The sequence below is a fragment of the Cricetulus griseus genome (assembly GCF_003668045.3).
Source record: "Cricetulus griseus strain 17A/GY chromosome 1 unlocalized genomic scaffold, alternate assembly CriGri-PICRH-1.0 chr1_1, whole genome shotgun sequence".
Lineage (NCBI taxonomy): Eukaryota > Metazoa > Chordata > Mammalia > Rodentia > Cricetidae > Cricetulus > Cricetulus griseus.
Window position 1 is genome coordinate 102,380,650 of NW_023276807.1, and position 23,573 is coordinate 102,404,222.

Sequence of the window (23,573 nt, forward strand, 5' to 3'; positions counted from 1 at the left end):
TGGCTTCTTCAGGAATCATAGAAATTTTCAATTCAACAAAAAATGGTGAAATGCAGAGAAAGGAATTTAATATGGCCACATTCAGTACAAAGGGTTCAGTGACCCCTAAGTCTATTGTCTGGCCATCAACTGCCAATTTTAGCTTAAAATAGAGGAATAACTAGAGCAGAGGTAAGAGGTATGATAACTAAACAATCTTAGTCAAGAGTGGTCTGGTTGATGTTTCTTCAAGGTGGTTCAAAGAACTCACTATTGCCTGAGGGAGCAAGCTGATTCTCAGGTCATCATAACTTATGCTTTAGGGTGTAGCCTACATCACTATAATTGTTGTTCTGGTGGAAGCTCCACCTCAGCCCCTGGCATCCATATATCCAAAGGGTCTGGGATGGTCTAGTGGACTCCCTCCCCATCTTTCTCCAAACCCTGCCTCATCTCAGAAAGCCTGCCAAATGATGACCCCTCCCACAGAGATGCTCCAGACCACTCCCACAGGGTATTTAAATTGCCCCCGCAGAAAACAGATTTTTTAGGTGTCTCTTCCCCATCTTCTCTCTGGGGGATGGGAGTGGGGTGGAAAATCATCAGGGAGCGTTTTATCCATTAAACCCGGGCCTTTTCTAATTCGGTTTGATTTGGTCTGAGTTGGATTGTTGTGTTGGGATGCCGATACTTTTCAATTGCTCTCATTTGGGGGCCCTGGAAGGTCAGCATTGCTTAGTCTCCACTGCTTGTTAGAAAGATGTTAACTGATAAGTACCATTGCTCCAGGAATCCAACTTGGCTACAAGTGTAGCACAGCTCCTGGACACTCCAGGTGCCTTTTGGATCCGATTCAAGGAGCTAACATTTTCAGGCAAAAGCAGTAGCCAGGTATCCCTTGTGGTATCACCTGCGGGAAAGCCCAGCTGCTCCCAGGCCCCGTCCTATTCTATTGTAAACACCCACTTTTATCTTCCATTAGGAAGCCCGTGTCAGGACTCCAGCGCTGCTAATCTGTGAAAATGGAGACGAAGGAAAGTAGTTCCCGGATGGCAAAAACCGCACCCCCCAAGTGACCACCAAGAGATGACGGCCACCGAGCCTGAAGCAGGGCCTGTGACCACTACCTGAAAGTGACCGGTGTGTGTGTGGGGGGAGTGCGGTTACAAGCGAGCTACTCAACGCACGCTGCCCGAGACCCAACCGCTAATATGCATACGGCGTAGGTGTCTGGGCTCCACTTAAGCCCGCATCTGAGGCCTAGGCGGCGGACAATTCAATGAGGAAGCCGCTCTCTACAGCTGCCCGCGATTGGTCGAGCCCGTGGACAGTGATTGGTCCGGGACTTCTTCTGCTCGGGCGGTCCGGTGACACGATTGGTGCAGACTCCCAGCCGCTCCGCCTGCCCCCGCGCGTCGCACGTCACTACCCGGCGTGCCGCGTACCCGCCTCCTCCGCTCGGCCGGCCCAAGATGGCGGTGCAGGAGTCGGCGGCCCAGCTGTCCATGACCCTGAAGGTGCAGGAGTACCCGACCCTCAAGGTGCGTTCTGGGTGCGGCCAGAGCCGCCACCGCACCTTTAGTGGGGCCGTGGGGTCGCAGGGGCTGGGGCGGGGCTGGAGCTGCTTCTGAAGGGGCTGCACGGCCGGGGCGGGGTCGGGGGCGGTGGGGCTGTGGCTCTTTAGGGCGTCAGGAATGGGCCGGGGCCTCTCGGTGGGGCCCCCAGGAGCTCTTAGCGCACTGCGGCCCGATGGCGCGCGGCCGCCGGGTCTGAGGGCCTTCGAGCTCCGGGCGACGGTGCCTGAGCCCCGCCTTCCGCCCAGCCCTCAGAGCCTAGAGGCTGCGGGCTGTCCGAGTGCGGACAGCGAGGCTACGACCCGGGCTGCGGGCACTGGAGAATTGGGGGGCCCTGGTCGCGAGCATGGGTCGCGGTGGCACCCGGCGTCCTTCCGGAAGCTCGGCCTGGGGCGTGGCGGGCATGCCTCTGGCGCTAATTAGGGGGCCAGCGGGGAGCATTGGCGACCCGATGGGCAGCCTGCCTCGCTGGGCGTCCCCATAACTCAAGCGCAGCTCCTGCCCTTGGTTTCCTGGGCGTGACCTTGGGTGGTCGCTGCGCCAGTGCGTTCCTTTAGGACAAATGTTCATCCCCAACGGAAGACTGGTAATGGCTCTTCAGTTAAAAGAGGGTTTGATGGTGCCGGATGGACTGTGGTGAAGCACCTGGGAAGAAAGCCTTCAGAAAAACAAATTCGGTAGTTTTTAGGAAGGCAGCCTGAGCCTTGGGGTTCTGCAGTTCTCCCGAGGGCTGGGCAGCTTTTCTTCCAGAGCTCTTGGCACCGTGTCTATCTCTGTGGTGACTGAGCGGTTGCTCTGTGGCTTGGTGGTGGGTGGGTAGTTTAGCCAAGATTGATGAGCACAGGTTCTAAGCTAGGCTGCCTTGTGCTTAGGGAGACCCAGAGTGTGTGTGGGAGGCACCTGATTGCTGGCATTTCCTCATCAGATGTAAGCCCTAGGGAGCATTTGTTTCTCCTTAGGATGGAGTGATCACACATTACACATGGAAGTCTTGGCATTCACTGGTAGTTTTCTGCTGTCATTGTCCCTGTGACATCTGACTGTTCTGGTGTGGTATGGTTGGTCTTAACAGGAGGACAGAAGCAAGGCCCTACCGTTCCTCAGTAGTAGATGAGCAGCCATACTTAATTGCTGTTTTGTATCCCATGCTCTATTTGACCAAGGAAGGAAGCAAACAATGCTGGCATCACTAGTCTCTTTGCCACGTTTTCAAAACGAAGGTTTTTTTTTTTTTGGGTGGTGGTGGGTACTGGTGACAAACCTAGGTCTTGTGCTTGCTAGGCAAATGCTCTGCTACTGAATGAACTATACCCTATACACTCCGGCCTCAGGCCTTTTTTTTTTTTTTTTTTTTTTTTTTTGAAACAGGCTTCTGTTGACCATGAACTCACAATTCTCTTTCTACTTCCTGCTGAGTGCTAGGATTACTGGTGACTATTACCATGCCTGTAGTTTTCTGGCTTTGATGTGCAGTTTTTAGTTGACAGATGGAAACCCTGCAGCTCATAGTGGTCTATACCTGGGAACTGCTATTCGTGGACTTGTAACCACTTACTTTGGGGCCTAGTCAGGCCCTCCAGGCCTGTTGCAAGGAAGTTGCTGGGGGAGAATGTGTTTTTTTGGTTTAGCTGGTGAATTTGGGACCCACAGACAGAAAAGGTTTCCAAAGCTCCCTCTCTGGCTTACTGAAGGCAGTAGACAGTGAAATGGATGGTCAGGAAAGCATTCCTCCAGACTTAAGTCTTCTGGTGATCATGAATGCACTTTGCATTCCAAAGCTATTGCACAGCTTCTGACTAAAATGATTACGTGGATCCTCTCATGCAGGTAATAGAGGTGGTGGTGTCATTAAACAAGATTGCCATCTCTTTTTTTGAAGAATGACAGTAAGCAAAGTTTTTGTGAGTAGAAATGTTACTTCCTCCAGCAAAAAGTTGCACTTCCCTTCAAGTCCTTTAGATCCTAGCATATAATTTCTGTTCTGTTGACAGCATGTCTTTGATAATTTTCCCAATAAATTATTATTGCTTGTTTGTTTTTGTTCTTTGTTTTTTGAGATGGGCTTTCATATAGTCCTGGCTAGCCTGCAGTTCACTGATTAGCTAAGGATGACCTTGAATTTCTGCTCCTCCTGCCCCCATCTCTGAGTCCTGGAGTTTCAGGAATGTGTTGCCACACCCACTTCATGCAGTGATGGATCTCAAATCCAGTACTTTCTGCATGATTGGCAAGCACTCTGCCAACCGAGCTATATACTTAGCTCCATTTCCTGTACTTTTTCAAGAGTAATTAATGGTGAATACTGGAAGCTTTACAGCTTTGATTCAGAAGTATGTGTTGACACAGAATCAATCAGGACACCAGGAGAGATGTATTTGTGAACAGTTCTCAGGAAGGTCCAGATACAGGTGTGACATAGGAAGTGAGGACTGGGGGCTGGAGTATACTGCACAGACCTTTACATTTCTTTTTATTCACTGAAAATTTAATAATTTATGTATTTTGATCATTGACAGATTCTTCACCTTCCAAGTAAGGCCTCCTCAGATGTGCAGGCTTGGGAACTACAGGTGGGCTTAAGCAGTAGTCTCAGGCACCTGGCAGGCACTTCTTTTTCTTTTTTCTTTCTCTTCATTTCCCTGTGAGGTATTATTGCTGACATGCCCTGACCCTGGGCATGGCTCTTGTCTGTTCCTGTATTGATATGGGATGTCCTTTTGTATTTGGTTGATAAATAAAGCTGATTTGGCTAATGGCCATGCAGGATAGAGCCAGGTGAGAAAATCCAAACAAAGTTACAGTGAAAAAGAAGGTGGAATCAGGAAGATGCCATGTAGCTGCCCAAAAGGGTAAGATGCCAGAACATTGCCAGTAAGCCATGGCCACATGGTGATATGCAGATTATTAAAAATGGGTCAATTTATAAGAGAGAGCTAGCCAGTAATAAGCCTGAGCCATTGGCCAAACAATTATATTTAATATTAACCCCCGAGTGATTATTTCCTAAGCAGCTTCGGGCATTTGAGAACTGCAGAGAAACTGGTCCAAGAGGACCAGCAGGACAGAGAAAAATCAACTACACTATATTTCCTCCATAGTGGTGGACTGATACCAGCTTCTTTGTGGGCCTTGCGACCTTTTAGCTTCAATATCCCAGTTTCTAGGGCCTGGAATTTCAGGATGCTTCATAGTATCCCTAACCTCTGCCCACTTGGTGTAGGAGTATCCTCAGAATACCTCCAGACATTGCCAGGTTGCCCTGGGTACAAAGTCATCATCATGAGGACCTCTGGACTGAATGTTGCTTTAGGGAACTTGTTTCTGTGTTCTTCAAAAGCTCTGGAAATGTGGTTCATGAAACATCCTCTTAAATTCTGACTTCAACCCTTTTCTCTTGAAGTCTGTTCTAATGCCAGTTTGTAAATTACAGCCCTTTGAAGCAAGGGCAAATTGGGATTTGTGGCCCAACATCTTAAGCTTAGATTCCTTGTTTGGGTTAGTTTTTAAGCTTCTTTAGTTACAGAAGGAGATTTTTCCTTCAATTATTCTACTGAAGACATTAATCCATTAATATTTCTTACTCCCCACCCCCAAGATAGTTGTAGCCTAGTGTTGTTTCAACCTTCTCTATCTACTTACTATGTAAACTAGGAAGCAACTGTTCAGTCTGGTGTCAGGAGCTAAAGACACTGGGATAGCTGGTTCTGGATCCCAACTCCTTCCTTAATCTCAACCTGGTGTACCTTGATCCTCTTTTAGAGCCTCATTAGGTCCCCAGCTCCTGCAGTTCTCTTATACACACAGTCACACATATACACAGCTGCTAATGCTGTTCTGTGCTGTACAGGAATCTAGTAGTAGTGTTTCTAAGCATAAACTCATGTGTTCTTGCAATTTTTACAGGAATACTTAAATTTTCTGTCTTGCATTTGATAACAGAGTGGTGGACCTTGGAAATTCATAGCTTGAATTATGACACAGAAAGTGTGATATATGACCTGTACAACTTCTAGAGCAGTTTTGAAAACTTGGTTTTAGCTGGATCGGGAGGATCATCTAGTATGAGAGATACTGATAACCATAAAAGTTTGATGTAAGACAGACACACTGTGCTAGGTAGTAGGCATAGCAGTATCCTGCAATAGTCTAGATCTTTTGATACTGTCTACACTTATGTCTTTTCTTTCCCTTCTCTTTCTTCAGATATCTCCTCTAGAATATGTTTTGGTCACTGCCTATTCCTAGCACATCCAAGAGTATCTGGCATAGAGTCACAATAAACAGCCATTGGCAAATGAATTTCTCCACTGTCTGGTTGGAAAATTCCTTAAAACTTTGTGTCACTTTTGTTCACTTATTTGAATTCCAGGGTGCTTTTCTAGGCAGGCACATACATCCTTCTTTGTTTCCTTTTGCATCTGTCCTCTAACCTACTTGTGCCCTGGGATTGCAACATCGACCTCCTGTTCATAGATGTCTAGCATTCTTACTGATAAATTTCAGCCTGGAGTCAGCCAGCTGTGTGGATTCTGCATGAACTCAGCAGTTGCCCCTACTTCTGAGGGCCTTGACAGCTCACTTGGAGTACACAATTGCTTTTTCATGTACTTTCACCTTAAACTCCTATGCTTGTGCCATACCTTATGGGCTGTGTTGTTCATGGCTTGGTTACCATTTGTGACCTGCCTGCCTCTGCTCATTGTCTTGTTCTGGTGACTGGAAATAAGTCATCTGTCCCTATCCTGCCTATCTCCATCCCTCACAATCAAAAGATGTGCAAATATAATGACTGCCCTGTAGTTATCCATGTGAAAGTGTCACAGTCTTTCTGAGCTTATGTTGTTTACCATCTCTGCTTTTACCCACATTGCCCGTGCTGTAGCCAGGGCCATTGGACAGCTTTATGTCCATCTATAACAACCTGGCAATGGGTATCCTGGTGTTCACCTCTCAGAGTTAGTGACTCCTCCAAAGTCTTTAGGCACATTCCCAGGTTCACAACTAACTCTCATTCTTTATTGAACTATCTGCAGAATACTAGAACAGCACCCAAGCTTGACCCTGGTAGTTGGGATCTTGGTGATCACATGAGTCTTGTGAACTTAAAGAATCCTCTGTCTACACTGCTGGTATACCTAGAACCCTGCTCCAGGAGCCTGAAAAGCATGCCCTTGAACTCTGTAAGGAGCTTAGCATGGTTAAAGCTGAACTTTTTAGTTCAGTTTGTTGAAACAGGATCTTGCAGAATGGATAGGGAGGGACTCTTGAGGTTCCCAACTGCCTTACTGAGGAGCTGTTGCAGTTGATAGCTGCTGGGGGAAATAGAATCATTCTTCTTGGTAGGTATGGACACTGGTAGGTGACTCCACACCCATGTACATGTGGGCAGCACTAATTGGACTTACTGGGTTACTAAAGAGAAAATGAAGAAGGAAAAATAATGAAATTGGGAGAGAGATGTTTGGGGGGATTTGGAGTAAGTTTGAAGTGGGAAATGGAAGGTAAATATGATCATATTGTAAGTCAGGCATATGTAAGGGTCATTTGCTGAAGGGTGAGTGCATATGATCTGCCTAAAAATGTTCAGTATGAGTGGAACAAAAAGTAACTGGAGAAAAGGAAGGCCAGAAAGTTAGGTAGACAGCTATCATCTCAGGCATTCAAATGCTCATTAATATTCCCAGTCCTTGCCAAGTGGTGGTGGCCCACATCTTTAATCCCAGCACTCAGGAGGCAAAAGCAGGTGGATCTTTGAGTTTGAGGCCAGCCTGGTCTATAGTGTGAGTTCTAGGACAGCCAGAGCTACAGAGTGAAAACTTGTCTCCAAAAACAAACAAACAAAATCCAGTCCTCCTCTCAGATAGAAGATACATGTCCTTGACTCATCATAGCTGGGCAGGACCCTGTGGAAGGTTCTGACCAATGTTTTGTGGTTTGGGAATCAAGTCTCATTTTTTAGGACCAGGGCCTCCAATGAAAGGTCTGAAATTCCTACTATCAGGCTTTACAGACCTCTTATATATGAGAGAAACAGTCAGTATTTACAAAGACAGAAATTAGTACATTAGTGGCTATTGCCCAGACTGGATGAAATAGAATTATAACAGTATCTTTTTTGAGATTAAGAACATGTTTTAAAAGAGATTATGGTAATAAATGCAGTAATCTGTAAAATTGTTGTGAAAAGCCAAAACCTATCCTTTAGATGAATGAATTTTGAAGCATGAATAATACCTCAACAAAGTTGTTAGGAAAACAAAAGGAAGGCAAAGGATATGAAGTAGAAGTTAAGTACAACTGTTAAGAAAGTTTAGTGGGGAGCTGGAGAGATGCACCTAACAGACACTTGCTCTTGCAGAGGACTGGTTTCGATTCTCAGCACTAATGTGGCAGCTAAAAACCATCTATATATAACTCCATTCCTAGAAGAGATTAACAGGCAGGCAAAACACCCATACACGTTTTTTTTCTTTTAAATCTTTTTTTTTATGTTCAGTGGGCAGCTGGCATGCAACAGATACTGAATGAGCTTAACAACTGCTCTCTATACTATCAGTGGTGAGTTGTATCAAATCCTGAGGAGATGTCTGTCCATAACAACCTGCCAATGGGAAGAGGTGGCCAGGGTGAACCTTGGCTGGCAGTGATGACACTGAAGGAGCCTAAGAAAGGGCACAGCTGGTGGAAGACAGGCATTAAGTATGTGAGTGCCTTTTATATATAGATGGTAATAATGCCTGGTACATTTTGTTCATTGTACAGTGCTTTTTACTTAGAACAAGGGAAATACCAAGAAGAGCAGGACCCTACTGACCCCAAACCCAGGCACTCAAACTGCTGGTGGGCTCTGTGTTAGCCTACTCACTTGAGGTATGTGCTGGAGCATTAAGGCTTGGGTTGGGTTGGGTTGGGTCACTGAGCTGTGTTGAGGACTTGACCATATAAGATGGGCTGTGATACCTTTGGTGTCATGCCTTGGCATGAGAGAGCCATGCTGTCTTGTGCACAGTCTGTGGCTTGTTTTTGCTTGGGTTTTCTCTACTGGACTGCTGGCATGTGACCAGCAGATTAATGATGGATATAATGGTGGACCTAGGGAGTGATGCTGATGCTGATGGCTCTCCTTCCATCTTGATTTTTGTCAGCCACATCTTATAGCTTCCTAGAAATTGACCAGAAACATGTTAATTTATTTTTTAAAGAAGCCCTTTAAAGTAGGGGATCTAGACTTTTATATTTGTCTTTTATATTTGCCTTTGTATGGCCAACGCAGAGTCTCCATGACTCCTCAAAGGTATGAGTGGCTTCTTAGCAAATACTTGGATACTTACTCTGAGGCTTTTTTTTTTCTCTTTAGTTTTATGTCTTTTATATGAATGTTTGCTTGCATGCATGTCTAAGCCCATGGAGGTCAGAAGCAAGCATGGGATCCCCTGGAGCTGGAGTTAGAGATAGTTGTGAACCACCAAATGGGTATAGGGGACTGAACCCAGGTTCTCTGGAAGAGTACTCAGTGCTTTTAACTGCTGAGCCATCTCTCTACCACCTCTGAGCCGCGCTTTTTTTAATATCCCCTCTGGGGCTTCTTAGTTGTGAACAGTAAAAGCCTCATGCCATCAGGAAAATCTCTCCTTCCTATACTGGTGGAAATAACTAGAAATGCAAAAACAAACTAAAGTGTGTGTGTGTGTGGGGGGGTATGCTGTCAGAAAACTCATAGCAAGTATGAGAGAAAACTTGAGGAAAAGAGGGTGATGCGTGGCAGGTGGAAGAGCAGGTGTTTCTTTCAGGTCTCAGCAAATTATGTGTACCAGATTGGGTTTCAATGATGAAAACAAGTATTTTGGGTGAGTCACTGATGGGGAAAGATGCATGGAAGAAAACATAATCCAACAACAGCTAACTAGAGAGAGTCTGACTTTAAGAACTGTCACACTAGGACTGGAGAGGTAACTCAGATTAAGAGCGCTTACTGTTACTACAGAGGACCTGAGTTCATTTTCCAGTATCTACATGCTGGCTCACAATTCTCAGTCGGCGTGCGTGTGGCAAGTACACATATATGCAGGCCAAACATTAATACACATAATTAAATCTTTGGTTGGCTGGTTTTCATTTTTTGAGACGGTATTTCTGTGTAGTCCTGGCTGTCCCGGAACTCTCTGTACACCAGGATGGCCTCAAACTCAGAAATCTGTTTGCCTCTGCCTCTGCCTCCTCTGTGTTTGGATTAAAGGCCTGAAACACCACTAGTGCCAGACTGAATAAATAAATATTAAAAAAAAAAAAAAAAGCACAGGGCAGTGGTGGCACACAACTTTAATCCCAGCACTCAGGAGACAGTAGCAGGCAGATCTCTGTGAGTTCAAGGCCAGCCTGGTCTACAGAGCAAGTTCCAGGAAACTACACAGAGAAACTCTGTCTGGAAAAATAAAAAGAATTGCCATCGACTCCTGCTGTTGGTGGGATACATTGAGAGAAATTAAGTAGGTCTGTTAAGTAAATATTTAAATATTTAGCACAACTTTATATAAATTGAAAATCAAATAAGAGAATTCTAAAAAAAAAAAAACCTCCAAATATAAACTAAGGAGAGGTGATTCAGATGCACAAGAAAGAGTCAGACCTGTGGAAATGAGAAAAATGTATTGAGTTGAGCTATACAAAGTGTATAAAAGGTTAAAAAGTGATAACTGAACTGGGCAATGTGACCTTTAATGCCAGCACTCAGGAAGCAGAGGCAGGCAGATCTCTCTGAGTTTGAGGCCAGCCTGGTCTACAAAGCAAGTTTCAGGCAGCCAAGGCTACACAGAGAAACCCTGTCTTGAAACCTGGAAGAACAAACAAACAAACAAAAAATTGAAAACTTTAATGACCCCATAACATGCAAAGATAGTTGCTAAAAACTTCCCAATTGTGAGAAAGTCTAGTACTGGATAGCTTTACTGGTGAGCTCTGTTAAGGAATTTTTATCAACTTCTTAAAAAAACTTTTCCAAGAAACTGGAAGAGGGGCCACTTTTTACCTCATTTTTGTGAGCCCAGTATTACCCTTAGCAAAAACAGAAAGTAACTTAGGAAAGCTATAGGAAAGCTATAGACCAGCACTCCTTGTGAATAACTATATGCTAAAATAAAATGTTCAGCAATATCTAAATCTAAGCTCACCAGTAGTCCTAGCACTTGGGAAGTAGAAGCAGGAAAATGAGATCAAGAAGAGACTAGTTAGTCTGGGCTGACACTTCTCAAACCAATATAATCTACACATATCATGACCAAATGAGTTATCCCAGAAATGCATAGTTGGTTCACCTGTGGAAAGAAATTCACAATTAGTTCACCTTGTGGAAATTGGTATAATGGACTTATTAATGGAATAAAGAACAAACCACATTATTATCTAAATAAATACAGAAAAAGCACTTGAGACAAAGTAACACAAAGTATCAAGTTCCTTAACCCAATAAAAGGCTTCAAAAAAAAAACAAACAGAAATTAACATAATACCTAGTGGTCAAAGACTGAAAGCTTTCCCTAAGATCAGCAATTAGACAGGAAGACATCATTCCTCACAACTTCCATTTAGCCTGGGCCTGGAAATTGTAGTCAGGACAGACAGACAACAGGCCAGGTCTTTCAAATTGGAAAGGAAAAAGTAAGACTATTTGCAGATGACATGATCATGTGAGCCTAAGGAATGTACATCAACACACAAACTATTAGACTTAATAAGTTGGTTCATCATAAAGCAGTATATAAAAATAAGTTGTATTTCTGAACCTAGAAGTGAGCAGCCAAAAAGGAAATTAAGAAAGTTTGATTTACTATAGTTCAAAAATAATACAGTATGTAGGAATACAACAGGATTGCTAAGAATAACTTTACTCCCTGAGTCAAAGTGCAGGCTCACCATAATCTGCACCAAAATCTCAGATGGCTTTTTTTGCAGAAATTAGCAAGCTGTTTGTAAATCAACAGTATGATTCGGGAACCCAGACTAGTCAAGGCATTCTGATAAACAGTGGTTATAGAACTTGGATTTTTGGATTTCAGAACTCCTTATGGAGATGTAAGATTGCATGATATTGGCAAACGAATAGACATAGCAAGAGGGGTGGTGGTGCTGCATGCCTTTAATGCCAGCACTTGGGAGGCAGAGGCAGGAAAATCTGAATTTGAGGCCATCCTGGTCCAGGAAGGCCAGGGCTACACAAAGAAACCCTCTCTCAAAAATGACCAAAAAAAAAACAAAAAAGAATAGACATAGCTACCAAAATGGAAGTTAGGCCTTTATTTATTTGTTGAGTTGGTTATTTTGGCGTTGCTGAGGCTTGAGCCCAACACGTTTTACATGTGCAAACCAAGCACTGTATTACCACTACTACACTACACATCCAGCTAGTAACCCATATATCTATAGTAATTATTTTTAGCAGGTGTGTCAGGATGATAGATCGAGAATAGTGTTTTCAATAAGTGCTGAGACAACTGGGTTTTCACATACAAAATGTAGTTGGGTCCCTATATCACAAAATATACAAAAAGCAAAAATAAGTCAAAAGAACTAAGTGAAAGACCTAAAATTATGAAACTTCTAGAATAATATAAAAGACAACTCTGACCTTGAGGTTTTTCAACACCTGAGTACAAGGAGCCCCAAATGAAAGACTGCTTTGTGGGAAGCTGTGAAAATGAAGACTGTCATTTGGAGTGAAGATGACCGTCACCACCCCCTAAATAATGTATGCTAAAGCCAGAGTCCTTGAGATGTGACCTTTAAGAAGTGATTGGATTTGGAATGATAAAATGTGATCTACATCCAAGGATGGGAACCTTTTTTTTTTAGTTTTGCATTTTTGCATTAAACATCTCTTCCAAGTTTTATTTTTACCCTCTCCCATTTGCAGTTTTTAAATATTTTAAAAATTGTATGTATGTATGAATATGTTGCTTTCATTTATGTAAGTGTACCCCATGTGTGCCTGGTACCTGCAGAGTCCAGAATAGAATGAGGGATCCACCACAACTGGATATGGACAATTGTGAATCACCACATAGGTGCTAGAAAGCAAACCCATGTGCAAGAGCAGCAAGTATTTGTAATTGTTGAGCCATCTCCAATCCTCCATTGCAAATTTAAAAATTTTTCTGATATATTCATACACGTATGTTTTACCCCTACTACCTTCCTCTATTCCTACTAAATCTACCTTCTTTCCAGCAAGTTCCCTACTTATTCTCTTGTTTTATATTTTTCGAGCCAGTGAGTATAGGGATTTGCATGAGCACAAATGGGTGTTATCTGTTGGAGCATGGGCAACAGTGGATATATGCCGCTGAAGAAAATGACACCCACTCCTCTAGCAACCTCTAATTGTCAGTAGCTCCTCATGGAGTGGTGGGGGTCTCATGAGCCCCTCCCCAATCCTTGAAGGAATGTTAATGGGGGCCCCATCTTGTATAGGTACTGTGAGCTGTGAGCTCATAAGTACAACAGCCATGCCATGTCCAGAAAACTGTTTCACAGCACTCCTCCCCATCCTGTAGCTCTTAAATTCTTTCTACTACTCCTTCAGTATTCCTTGAGCTTTGGAGGGCATGATACAGAGGTCCCGTATAGGACCCACCACACAACAGTCATGTACTTTCAGCACTTTGATCAGTTACGAGCCTTTGCATTAACTGTTGCCCACTACAAAGAGAAGCTTCTCTGACCAGGACTGAGAGCAATACTAATGTATAGTTAATAAATACTTAGAAACCAGTTTTTAAAAATGACCATTTAATAAATCAACTTTAATAGGTTCTCCACTAGGAAACCAGCTATAGACTTTTGTCTATAGTACTATAAACATTACAGTACTAAATCTGAATTCCTCCTGTGTCGTGTGGGTCTAAAATCCAATCAGAAAGTGGTTGGTTACCCTCATAACATTTACACCACTACTGCAGAAGTGGTCAAATCTTTCCTGGATGGTAATGTAGCACACAGGTTCCATAGCTGAGTAAGTCTGTTGATGACTATTTTTCCTCTCTTATCAGCTTATGTAGAATCTTCCAGCACTATGAAAGCTATCCAGCAAGAAGGAAGCTTCCAGCTCATTCCATCTTGATTTTCCAAGTCCTGCCACCAAAGTGTGTGGTATTTTCAGCAGTGGGTTCTTAACCATCCAGTTCTGATTGGTAACCACGAGCAATGGCAATAGTTCATGGTTTAGGGACCTCTGGACTTCTCTGGCCAACAGCTCAGAGGAGGCATCCCATACCAGGTACTGGGATTTTTATTTAATAACTATGAGTTTGAGACCAATATTATTTACCTATGACTACATTCAAACTTTCTATTACAGTTTATAATTAGCTTACAAAATAGGTTTTCGTATGGCTTTTTAATGCATACTTAGTTTTGATTAACCTCCCTCCATCCTTTCTCTTCCCCATCCCTCCTTGAGCTTTTCTGCCTGTAGCACTTCCCTGTTTACTGTCATATCACATGTGTGTTTTGCTATCAACTGATCTTGCACTTCCATTCTCCCACTCTACCTTCTAAGTGCTGGGATTACAGGCATGTGCCACCAAACCTGATTTTATGTGGTGCTTGGGATGGAACACAGGGTTTTGTGCGTGTTACTCAAGCATTACCTTGAGTGGCACTAGTCAGAAGAGCTTTCAGCAATCAGTTCCCTCCTTCCAGGCATTAAACTCAGATCAGCATTCTTGGAAGCAAGTCCTTTCGCCCAGTGAGCCATCTTCCTACCACCTAGTGTTCTTATAAGATAGATGACTAAAGCTCTCTGCGTGTATACCAAAAGAAAATGTGAGGCCATAACAAGCAAGAGGATTTTTGCTAGACCCAGCTCTGCCAGGACCTTGCTCCAAGACTTGCAGCCTTTTTAACTTTATATGGTAAAGATTGTTTGTGTAAGCTGAGCTGACCAAGACAGTTGCTCAAAAATAGGAAGAAACATTTGCAAGTCACCTATCTGATAAGAGCAGGTGTTCAGAGTCTATGAAGAAGTCTTCCTGTTAAGTAATAATTTAAATTTTAAAAATGAACAAACGGTGGATAAAGCAAAGTTCTCATTGTGCAAGCTTGAGGACCTGAGTTCAGATCACAGGACCCATATAAAGCTGTGATATGGTAGGCTACCTGTAGCCCACCTGTAATCTTAGCATGTGGGAAGCTGAGACAGGGTTATCCCATGGCTATCTAAACTAGCCAAACTGACAAAACTCCAGATTGGGCAATAGACCCTGCCCTGATAAAATAGTGATTAAGGAGACACCATAAATGTCAACCTCTGGCCTGTACACACACTGGTGTATGTGTACCTACATGCATTCCAAAAACCAAAACAATTTGAAGGCTTTCTTCAGAAAAGATACACAGATAACCAGTAAGCACACAAGAAGATACTCAGTGTCTTTAGTAATAAAGGAAATGCAACCCAAGCCACTGGGACATACTACTTCCTTCTGCTAGAATGGCTGCAGGGGAACAATGTGGAGAAATTGAAATCCCCAGATGCTGTTGATGCTCTCTCTGCCTGTGGCACTTGCTCATTTAGATGTGAGGCCCAGACACTTTTACCCATCACTATGTATACTATCTTCTATCAAGGTAGCTGTGAACTTACATAGCTGTGAACTTACATAACTGGGAACGTTACAGGCTCTGAATTAAGATGACTGGTTTTAAAGACTTAGTACAAAGTGGGGGGGGGGGATGGTCAGACACAGCATCCTCAGGTTTCATTGATATTTTGGTACGTGGCAGGATTTTCCATTGTAAAACTGAATTATATGTATGTGCTGCATTTTCTTCATTATTTGTCAATGAACACCCACATGGCTGCTGTTGGGGATGTTGCAGTAAACATGGTATGCAAACATCTTGTAGAGCTCCCGCTCTTTTAGATGCATACCCAGAAGTGGGCCTGCTATGTGGTTGTGTGTAGTTTTTTTTTTTTTTTTTTTTTTTTTTTTTTTTTTTTTTTTGTTGTGTGTGTGTGTGTGTGTTTGTGTTTTGAGGGGGTGGGCAACAAGCTCCCAAATAAAGACATGAGGACTTATTATTATGAATGCTTGGCCTTAGCTTATGCTTGTCCTGCTAGCTCTTTTAATATAACCTGTTTCTATTCATCCACATTTTGCCTTGGGCTTTTACCTTTAATTCTGTATGTTCTATTTTCCTGCTCCCTCTGTGTCTAGATGGCTGGCCTCTGGTGTGTCCCTGTCATCTCCCTTTTCTTCCTTCTCCCTGAGCCAAAATTCTTCCTCCTACTCACTCTCCCTGCCTGGAAGTTCCTCCTGTACCTCCTCTCACACTAATGGCCATTCAGCTTTTTATGAAACCAGTCATGTACCATAGGCAGGCAAGGTAAAATAGCAACATATCCTTATATAAACAACAAATGCAACATATCTTTACATAGTTATTTGGATTTCCTTCCTTCCTTCCTTCCTTCCTTCCTTCCTTCCTTCCTTCCTTCCTTCCTTCCTTCCTTGGTTTTTCGAGACAGGGTTTCTCTGTGGCTTTGGAGTGTGTCCTGGAACTAGTTCTTGTAGACCAGGCTGGTCTCGAACTCACAGAGATCCACCTGCCTCTGCCTCCCAAGTGCGGGATTAAAGGCGTGCGCCACCAACACCCAGCACATATTTACATAGTTAAACAAATATTCTACAACATTTCTTCCTTTTTGTCTAAATATAAAGAAAGGTTTTTAACTTTAACATAGTAAGACTATATACATTAAGAACAATTATCAAGTAATAATTACATTTATAATATCCAGTCCATTTTCATTTCAGAGAAAATATCTATTCTATCTTGGGGAGTTCAAAGTTATGTACCTAATTTACTGTATTACCAACCTAAAATTATGTTTAGTCTTCAAAACGTTTTCTTAGGTAAACAATTTAAACTTTTATGTTTTTCAGCCTTTTAAATTTTACATCTCTTATGTAAGTTTCTTCTCTGACTTTGGTAACAAGGAAAACTATAACTGTTTTGTCTTCAACTCCATCAGAGACCTGAAAAGGATATAATATCACATGAATAAACAGTAAGTGCAGAACAAGCAACTTCCAAAACTATAGAAATTACAGAAGCACCTGGCTGACTGGACAGTCACCAAGGTTCCTCTGTACCATTGGGGCATCCATCTTCGGCCTACAGGCCTAGAATATCTTAAAGACTTTTCTGTGAAGCAGGAATTTTGAAGGACTGTCCCACTTTATCTTGGCAAAGTTCAGCAATCAAGGCAAGGGCAGTTTCTTGCTCAAATGGCTAGCTCTGCCACAGGGAAAGTGAACTCCATATGGAGGTTCTTTGACGCCCGTCATCCTTTTATGACGTAGATTGGTGTTGCCAGGAACAGACATGTCTCACACTCATGAAAAGCTTTAGGTTATTAAACATCTTAAGTGCCATATTCTGTAGCTATTTGGTATTTGAAGATCACCTATCTAAAATATCTGTTTAACCTTGAAAATATACCTAACATAAGTTTATTATCTTAAATAGTTTGTAATAATAGCTTTCAAGGACTAGAACTTTATGTTACATTTTTAAATGAGCTGCATAGGTACAATGCCTTAAACAAGAGGAGAAACATGTATATGGTATAACAAAAATAACCATAAATTTGTATCAATATACAAATTCCATACCAGTGTAAAATATTTGAGATGAATAGTTGTCTTTTTAATCCTATATTCCTATATCCCCAAGAAATGATAGCAAACATCCATAACCCACTGATAACAAACCACCCACCCTACCTCTTGAGAACGTGGGCATTGTGTTCTCTAAACTGCTTCCTGTTGTCTTGGGGTGACTGTGGACCCTGAGAAAATTGAGATAATGGTCAAGTCCTAAGAAAACTAGTTATAACATTTGTTGTCCAGTCCTTTGTGTAATGGGAAAGTGCAAGGCTTATGTGAAGTCCTAGATAGTCTTGTGAGGTTAGACCATCTTAGCCAGCAGCTTTGAAGTTGTTCTGAATGCAGAACTCTGAGGAGACTTCAACAGTTCATAGTAATCTTCTGATGGTTCACCATAACAACACCATTCTTATCCCCACCAGCAAAACACTTTGCTAATACATTTTGTGATTTTGGTATTGTTTTGAGACATTGGCCTGGAACTTGCTGTGTAGACCAGGCTGGCCTTGAACTCATAGTGACTAGCCTGCCTCTGCTCTTCTGAGAGCTGGTAATAAAGGTATGTGCTACTACACTGCATTTTGATTTGGTAAGAGCCATCCTAACAGATATGAGGTAATGCTTCATTGTGGTTTTGATTTGTATTTTTCCACTCTAGTGATAATAGCATCTTTTACAGGTTTGTTTTTAGATTCCTTTTCTTGATGGGTGAAATGGCACATGTCTTTAATTCCAGCACTCAGGGGGTGAAGACAGGCAGATCTCTGTGGGTTCAAGGCTACCTTGGTCTACAAAGTGAGCTCCAGGACACCCAGGGCTACACAGAGAAACCCTGTCTCTAAAAACAGAAAGAAAAAAAAAAAGATTAGTTTTCTTTTTACCCCACCCCCTTTGTGTGTGTGTGTGTGGGGGGGGTTGAGGGTTGGAGGCCAGAAGAGTACAAACTGTTTTGAGCTGCCTGATGTAGGTTCTAGGAATGAGCCATCTCTCTCTCTTTCTCTCTCTCTCTACACACACACACACACACACACACACACACACACACACACACACAGAGTTTATATTCTTGCATATCATTTTAGACACTTTGCATACTTTTTTTTTTCTGAGTTTAGGAGATATTTTTGTTGTTTTTGAGACAAGATCTATATATCCTAGGTGTCCCTGGAATTTGCTGCATATCATCTAGACTGGCTTTGTACTTGTAATCCTCCTCCTACCTCCAAGTGCCAGGAATGCAAGTGTTGGTCACATGGCTTACATGCCATCCTGTTTTTTGTTATTGTTTTCTGCTACTTTGGAAACATCCTTGATGTTGTCTCATTTGTCTCTTTTTTTAAGAGTATATATTTAGGATTTTGTCTTCATTTCTCCAGTTTTTCCTTAAGGTCTATTACATATATAGGCATGTTGGTTACCATCTTTGTTTAGGGGAATTGCATCTTTTCTTGGTTTCTTTTTTATTACCATGTCTTGTGTCTGTTGTCTTCCCTCATAGACTTCCTGTTTCACCTCACTGAGTACTGTCTTCAGCAGTTTTCCTCCCAGAGAAGGCTTGTGCTTGCTAAACTTTTCAGCCTGAAATATCTGGAAGTGTCCTTATCCTGCCTCATCTGTGAGTGGTGATTTAGCTGGGCTCAGAATCCTGCTTCTTCATTCTCAAGAGCCCTTTGGAAGGAGCTGTTGGAACTTACAGTTTGGAATTGCCTGGCACAGCCGGTGGGGAAGCATTTGCTCCTAGAAAGGGGCAAAGGGAAGAGGACTGCCTCCCAGATCTGGGAAAGGTGTGGGTACAAGGAAGAAGTTGGTTTGGGAAGCTTCTTCCTGATTTGTTGGCCATAGTATGACATGTTCCTAGGAATAGACAGAGCTTTCTTTTCTTTTCTTTTTCTTTTCTTTTTTTTTTTTTTTTTTTTTTTTTTTTTTTAACCCATCCTCTAGTCTTAGATGAGATTCAGGCACCTGGCCCAGGAGCTAGGAGGAGCACACCAGTCCATCATGTTGGAGCCTGGGGAGGGGGAAGGTAAGCTAAAGAAGGGAGTAAAGAGGTGTGCCTGACAAGCATGTGTCTTAAGTCTGACTAAAGGAAGTTGACATTGGGCTACTCTGAGATTAGACTTAGTAGTGGTGGCTGGCTGGGAAGAGATAAATGTTCATTGCAGAACCCCAGGAGGGCACGCACTCAGCTGACAGAGTTAGGAGCTGTCACAGTACCTTTCAGGTCTATACCATCACATTAGCCCAGTGACATCTGTGTTGTGGGTTGTGTGAACCATGTACAATGCTGTACAGCCTTCTCATAGATTCTACATGGATATGGTAGTTTTGTTCACACCTCACTTTAGTATATTGGATCTTAGATTTTGTTTTCTCAAAAGATACTAAATGGAGCCGTGAACTTAAGAGTAGATGACTATCTTTTCTCTAGATAAAAGTTAGATGGACATCCTGAACTGATGGGTTTTGTTGTCATTACCTCTGTTGGTAGACCACATCAGTAAGTGTGGGGCTATGTGGATGATTTAGTCCCAGTAGTCAACTGATCTGCTGACAGGTTTTATAACACCTGAAACCTGTAGGTGTTATATGCTAGGTTTCACTCAGGGTCTTCATGGGGCAGAAGAGTCAGCAGGGTTCTTGTTCTGTTGAGAGTCTATTCACTTCACCCAGTGCCACCTAGATGGAACTTGTGTATAGGTTTATAATCATGTTTTTTTATATTTATTGAAATATAATTTTAATGTGTGGCTATGATAAATTTGGGGGGCTTTTGTTTATTGTGTGGATTGGATTTTTTGTTTGTTGTTTCATTTTAATTTTTAGTAACTTGGTATTACTGCATAGAAGGACAGTGTGGGTCCAGGTCAGAAGGAAACCTCCTAAAGGATGGCCGTCAAAAGGGAGAAAGGACAAACTCCTGCACTGCACAGGGGGCTAGTGGGATTGCCTTTGCTTGCTCAGTGCTCCTGCCTTATAGTTTGTAGTCTGTTGTTTTTGTTTTCTTTTTTAAAGGGTTGCTTATATCAATTTATATGTATGTCCCTGGGTGTATGTGTGTGTACCATGTGCATGTAGGTACCCAAGGATGCCCCGAGAGAGTGTCACATCCCTGAAACTGGAGTTACCTGCAGTTGTGAGCCACCTCATATGGGTGCTGGGAACTGAACCCAGGTCCTCTACAACAGTAGCAAGTGCTCTTTACAGCTAAGCCACACATGGTGGAATTTTCTAAATGTTGCTTGTGGGAGTACCCATGACCACAGCTGGATAGTGGTGTTTTCTCTCTTGAGAGCCTAGTATTTTCTCCTGTACTTAGGACTAAATCCCAGAGCTTGGCAGCACATGCAGGTGTCAGTCAATGTCCCATCTGCTGTGGCGACAGCTCATTCTTCTTAAAGCATGACTCCTGCCAGAGGGGTTTTAGCAAATGCTCTTTTCATTTATTTTGACCTTATAAACTTTGTATGTTGACATAATGTTAGGCAAAACTAAACCCTTATCCTTTGGTCATAAAGGACAGTATCCTGTGTCTGCAACCTATTGGTAGTATTTGTTTTGTCTTGTTATTGCACCAAATAGGCTTGATAGCAAGGCAGACATTCTTCAGGCATCCAGCAACAACCAGAGAGGGTACTCCTGGCCACAGATTGGACTGTGTTAGGTCTGGGGAAGGTATCTGTATACATGAAGCCTTTAACTGTATACCCTGTTGTTTGGTAGGCTAGGTTTAATTGTGATTTGCCTGCCAGAATTCTGCCTCCTTGCAGGGAGAGTTGGACTTGGCAAAGGTGCCAGGTACCATCATGGCTCAGGGTCTCGGTGGCTGCCAGAGTCTCACACTGGGTCTTATGACTGTCTACTCTATTAGGTCATTCCTAAGTGTCCACAGTAGGAAAGCATGAGACAAAAGCTATTTTGGATACATCCTTATCTGTTGGATAGACAGGAATAGAGTCTCTTTTGCATACAGGCTTGAACACACACACATTTTTTCCCCCTTCGGTGAGAAGTGCTGAATCCTCAGGAGAACATATCCATGAAGGCAAACAGTGTTGGCTGACCAAGGTGATGCAGGTTGCCTTGGCCACCCATACTGTGGCAAGCTGACCACTTAGGAAGCATATCACAGAGCCTCCAGAGAGGATGCACATCCTGTGCTATTCCCTCCCTGACCCAGGAGCTGCACTGGCCACACTAGTCTCTTGTTTCTTATTACCCTGTTTAGTAGTGAACATGCTGCTCTTTGACAACTTCTCCATCTTCATTCCCAACACTGCAAGATTTACTTGCTCACTGCCATTTTGCTGTACCTTTCTCATAACAAACAAGGTTTGTCTAGTGGCATTTTGCCTCTGATACCAATGAAGCCTTAAGATTAGACAGGAATTAGTACACATTGCATGTCCCTGCCTGAAGCTGACTAGGGAGTAACAGCAACACAGTGCTGGAGAAAAGCAGGTTTGGAATCAGGGGAAATAAAGCCTAGTCCTTTTCCCATGTCTGTCATTGTTTGTCTTTACAGTCCCTACTCTCAAGAAGCCTAGGTTCCAAGGTGAACCATGCCTAGGTATCTCTGTCTACATTTCTGCCTTTGTCAGGCCTCACCATGAGCTCAGTGGCTGACTGTGCAGGGTCCATGCCTGCCTCATGTTGAGGAGTACAGAGACTCCATGAGTCTGCCCATGTTGCTGAGTGGGGTTAAGATCGAAGGTGATCTGGATATTGAGTGTGGTGGTACACACCTTTAATCCCAACACTATGGAGGCAGAAGCAGGTGGATCTCTGTGAGTTCCAGGATAGCCTGGTTTACAGAGTTTCAGGACAGCCAGGACTACACAGAAGCCTTGTCTCAAAAAAGAAAAAAAAAAAAAAAAAGTGTGTTTTCATAGGTGAGTTTGCTGTGACAGCAAGGTTAATGCTAGCAGTACTTGAAAGTAGATGAGCCAAGGCTGTAGCATAGCCTGCCACAGAGATGGGGCATGTTGCTCAAGCACAGCTTAATGTGTTATGCCTGCAGTCATGGTCCAGGACATGAGAGACAAGTGTGACAGTGATTCTCTGGAAGGGCAGAAAATCACATCTAATTGACAATTCTTTACATATCCCTTACTTTGCAATTTTTCTGTAGGAAATGGTTTTTATTTTTTGTTTTTGTTTTATAGTTAGGATAAACTTTTTATGGAGGAGAAATGTTAATGTGCATTTGTAATTCCACATGAAATATGATTTCACATTAACCTGAATGGATGATGCTTTTTGGACCCATCCTAACTGCCCTGCCCAGTGTTGTCCTCACCTCCAGCTCCCCATTGACTGAATGAGAAACCCTTTCTCTCATCATCTTTTTGGTTACTTTTTTACTGTTTGTTTTTCTAGATAAAAAAAAAACTGCTGTTATTTTGTCTGAATATACTTGATGTTTTCTTCTTTTTATGTGAAAAGATTGTGACTCAGCATTATTCAAAGACTAGGGTAGCATATGTCTTAGTGTCAGTCTCCCTTCCGGGCTCTGGACCATGTCAGTCTTCATGTTTGTGGGTCCTGGTCCAGGGTGCTGTGATTTGAGAGCTGAGGGTCTTAGGCTGCCTGTGCTGATATGAAGGAGGCCCGTGTGCAGTGCCTGGGATGTATCCGTGCACTGAAGGTCGGGGCTGAGGTTCTTTCTGCCTTTTCTTGTCTAGGTGCCCTATGAGACACTGAATAAACGCTTCCGAGCTGCCCAGAAAAACATTGATCGGGAAACCAGCCACGTCACCATGGTGGTAGCTGAGCTTGAGAAGACCTTGAGTAGTTGCCCAGCTGTCGACTCTGTGGTCAGCCTACTGGATGGTGTGGTGGAGAAGCTGAGTGTCCTCAAGAGGAAGGTTTGTCCTCTGGGATTGGGCACTGGCTGGGTTTCACTCCAGAACTTCCTCGGACTGTTGAAATGACCTAGCCACTTAGGATGACCCTTAAAGACTTGAATAGTCTTCAAAACATCTTCCTAAAAGGGTTATAGAACTCAATCCTGGTCATAGATAGGGGTCAGATAAAAGAAAAGGTCAGGGACTACAACTGTCTAGGAGCATTGTCTTGAGCATGAGAGATCATGTGACAGATGACTGTGGGGGCCCAGGAAAGTGGGCCAAAACACAACTTAAACCTGCAAGGGTCAGGTGATGGTGGTGCATAACTTTAATTCCAAAACTTGGGAGGGAGAGGCAGATGGATCCCTGTGTGTTCGAGGCCAATCTGGTTTACAGAGCTAGTTTCAAGACAGCTAGGGCTGTTTACACATAGAAACCCTGTCTTGAAAGAGGAAGGAAGGAAGGAAGGAAGGAAGTAAGGAAGGAAGGAAGGAAGGAAGGAAGGAAGG

General features: G+C 43.0%; 1 protein-coding gene across 3 annotated transcripts in view; it reads left to right on the forward strand.

The window, feature by feature from the left end:
• The first annotated feature begins 1,372 nt into the window (after positions 1-1,372).
• The window catches only part of Maea (macrophage erythroblast attacher, E3 ubiquitin ligase), a 35,505-nt gene continuing 13,304 nt past the window's right edge, over positions 1,373-23,573 (forward strand). Inside the window, exons 1-2 of one of the 3 annotated variants that reach the window (XM_027387218.2) lie at positions 1,373-1,520; positions 22,900-23,082. In XM_027387218.2, the coding sequence (XP_027243019.1) occupies positions 1,452-1,520; positions 22,900-23,082 (252 nt within the window). In that variant the 5' untranslated portion in view covers positions 1,373-1,451. Of the gene's footprint in view, positions 1,521-8,315; positions 8,424-18,736; positions 19,003-22,899; positions 23,083-23,573 lie in introns of those variants that run through there. The other 2 variants (XM_035452479.1, XM_035452478.1) reach the window with 2 other exon arrangements.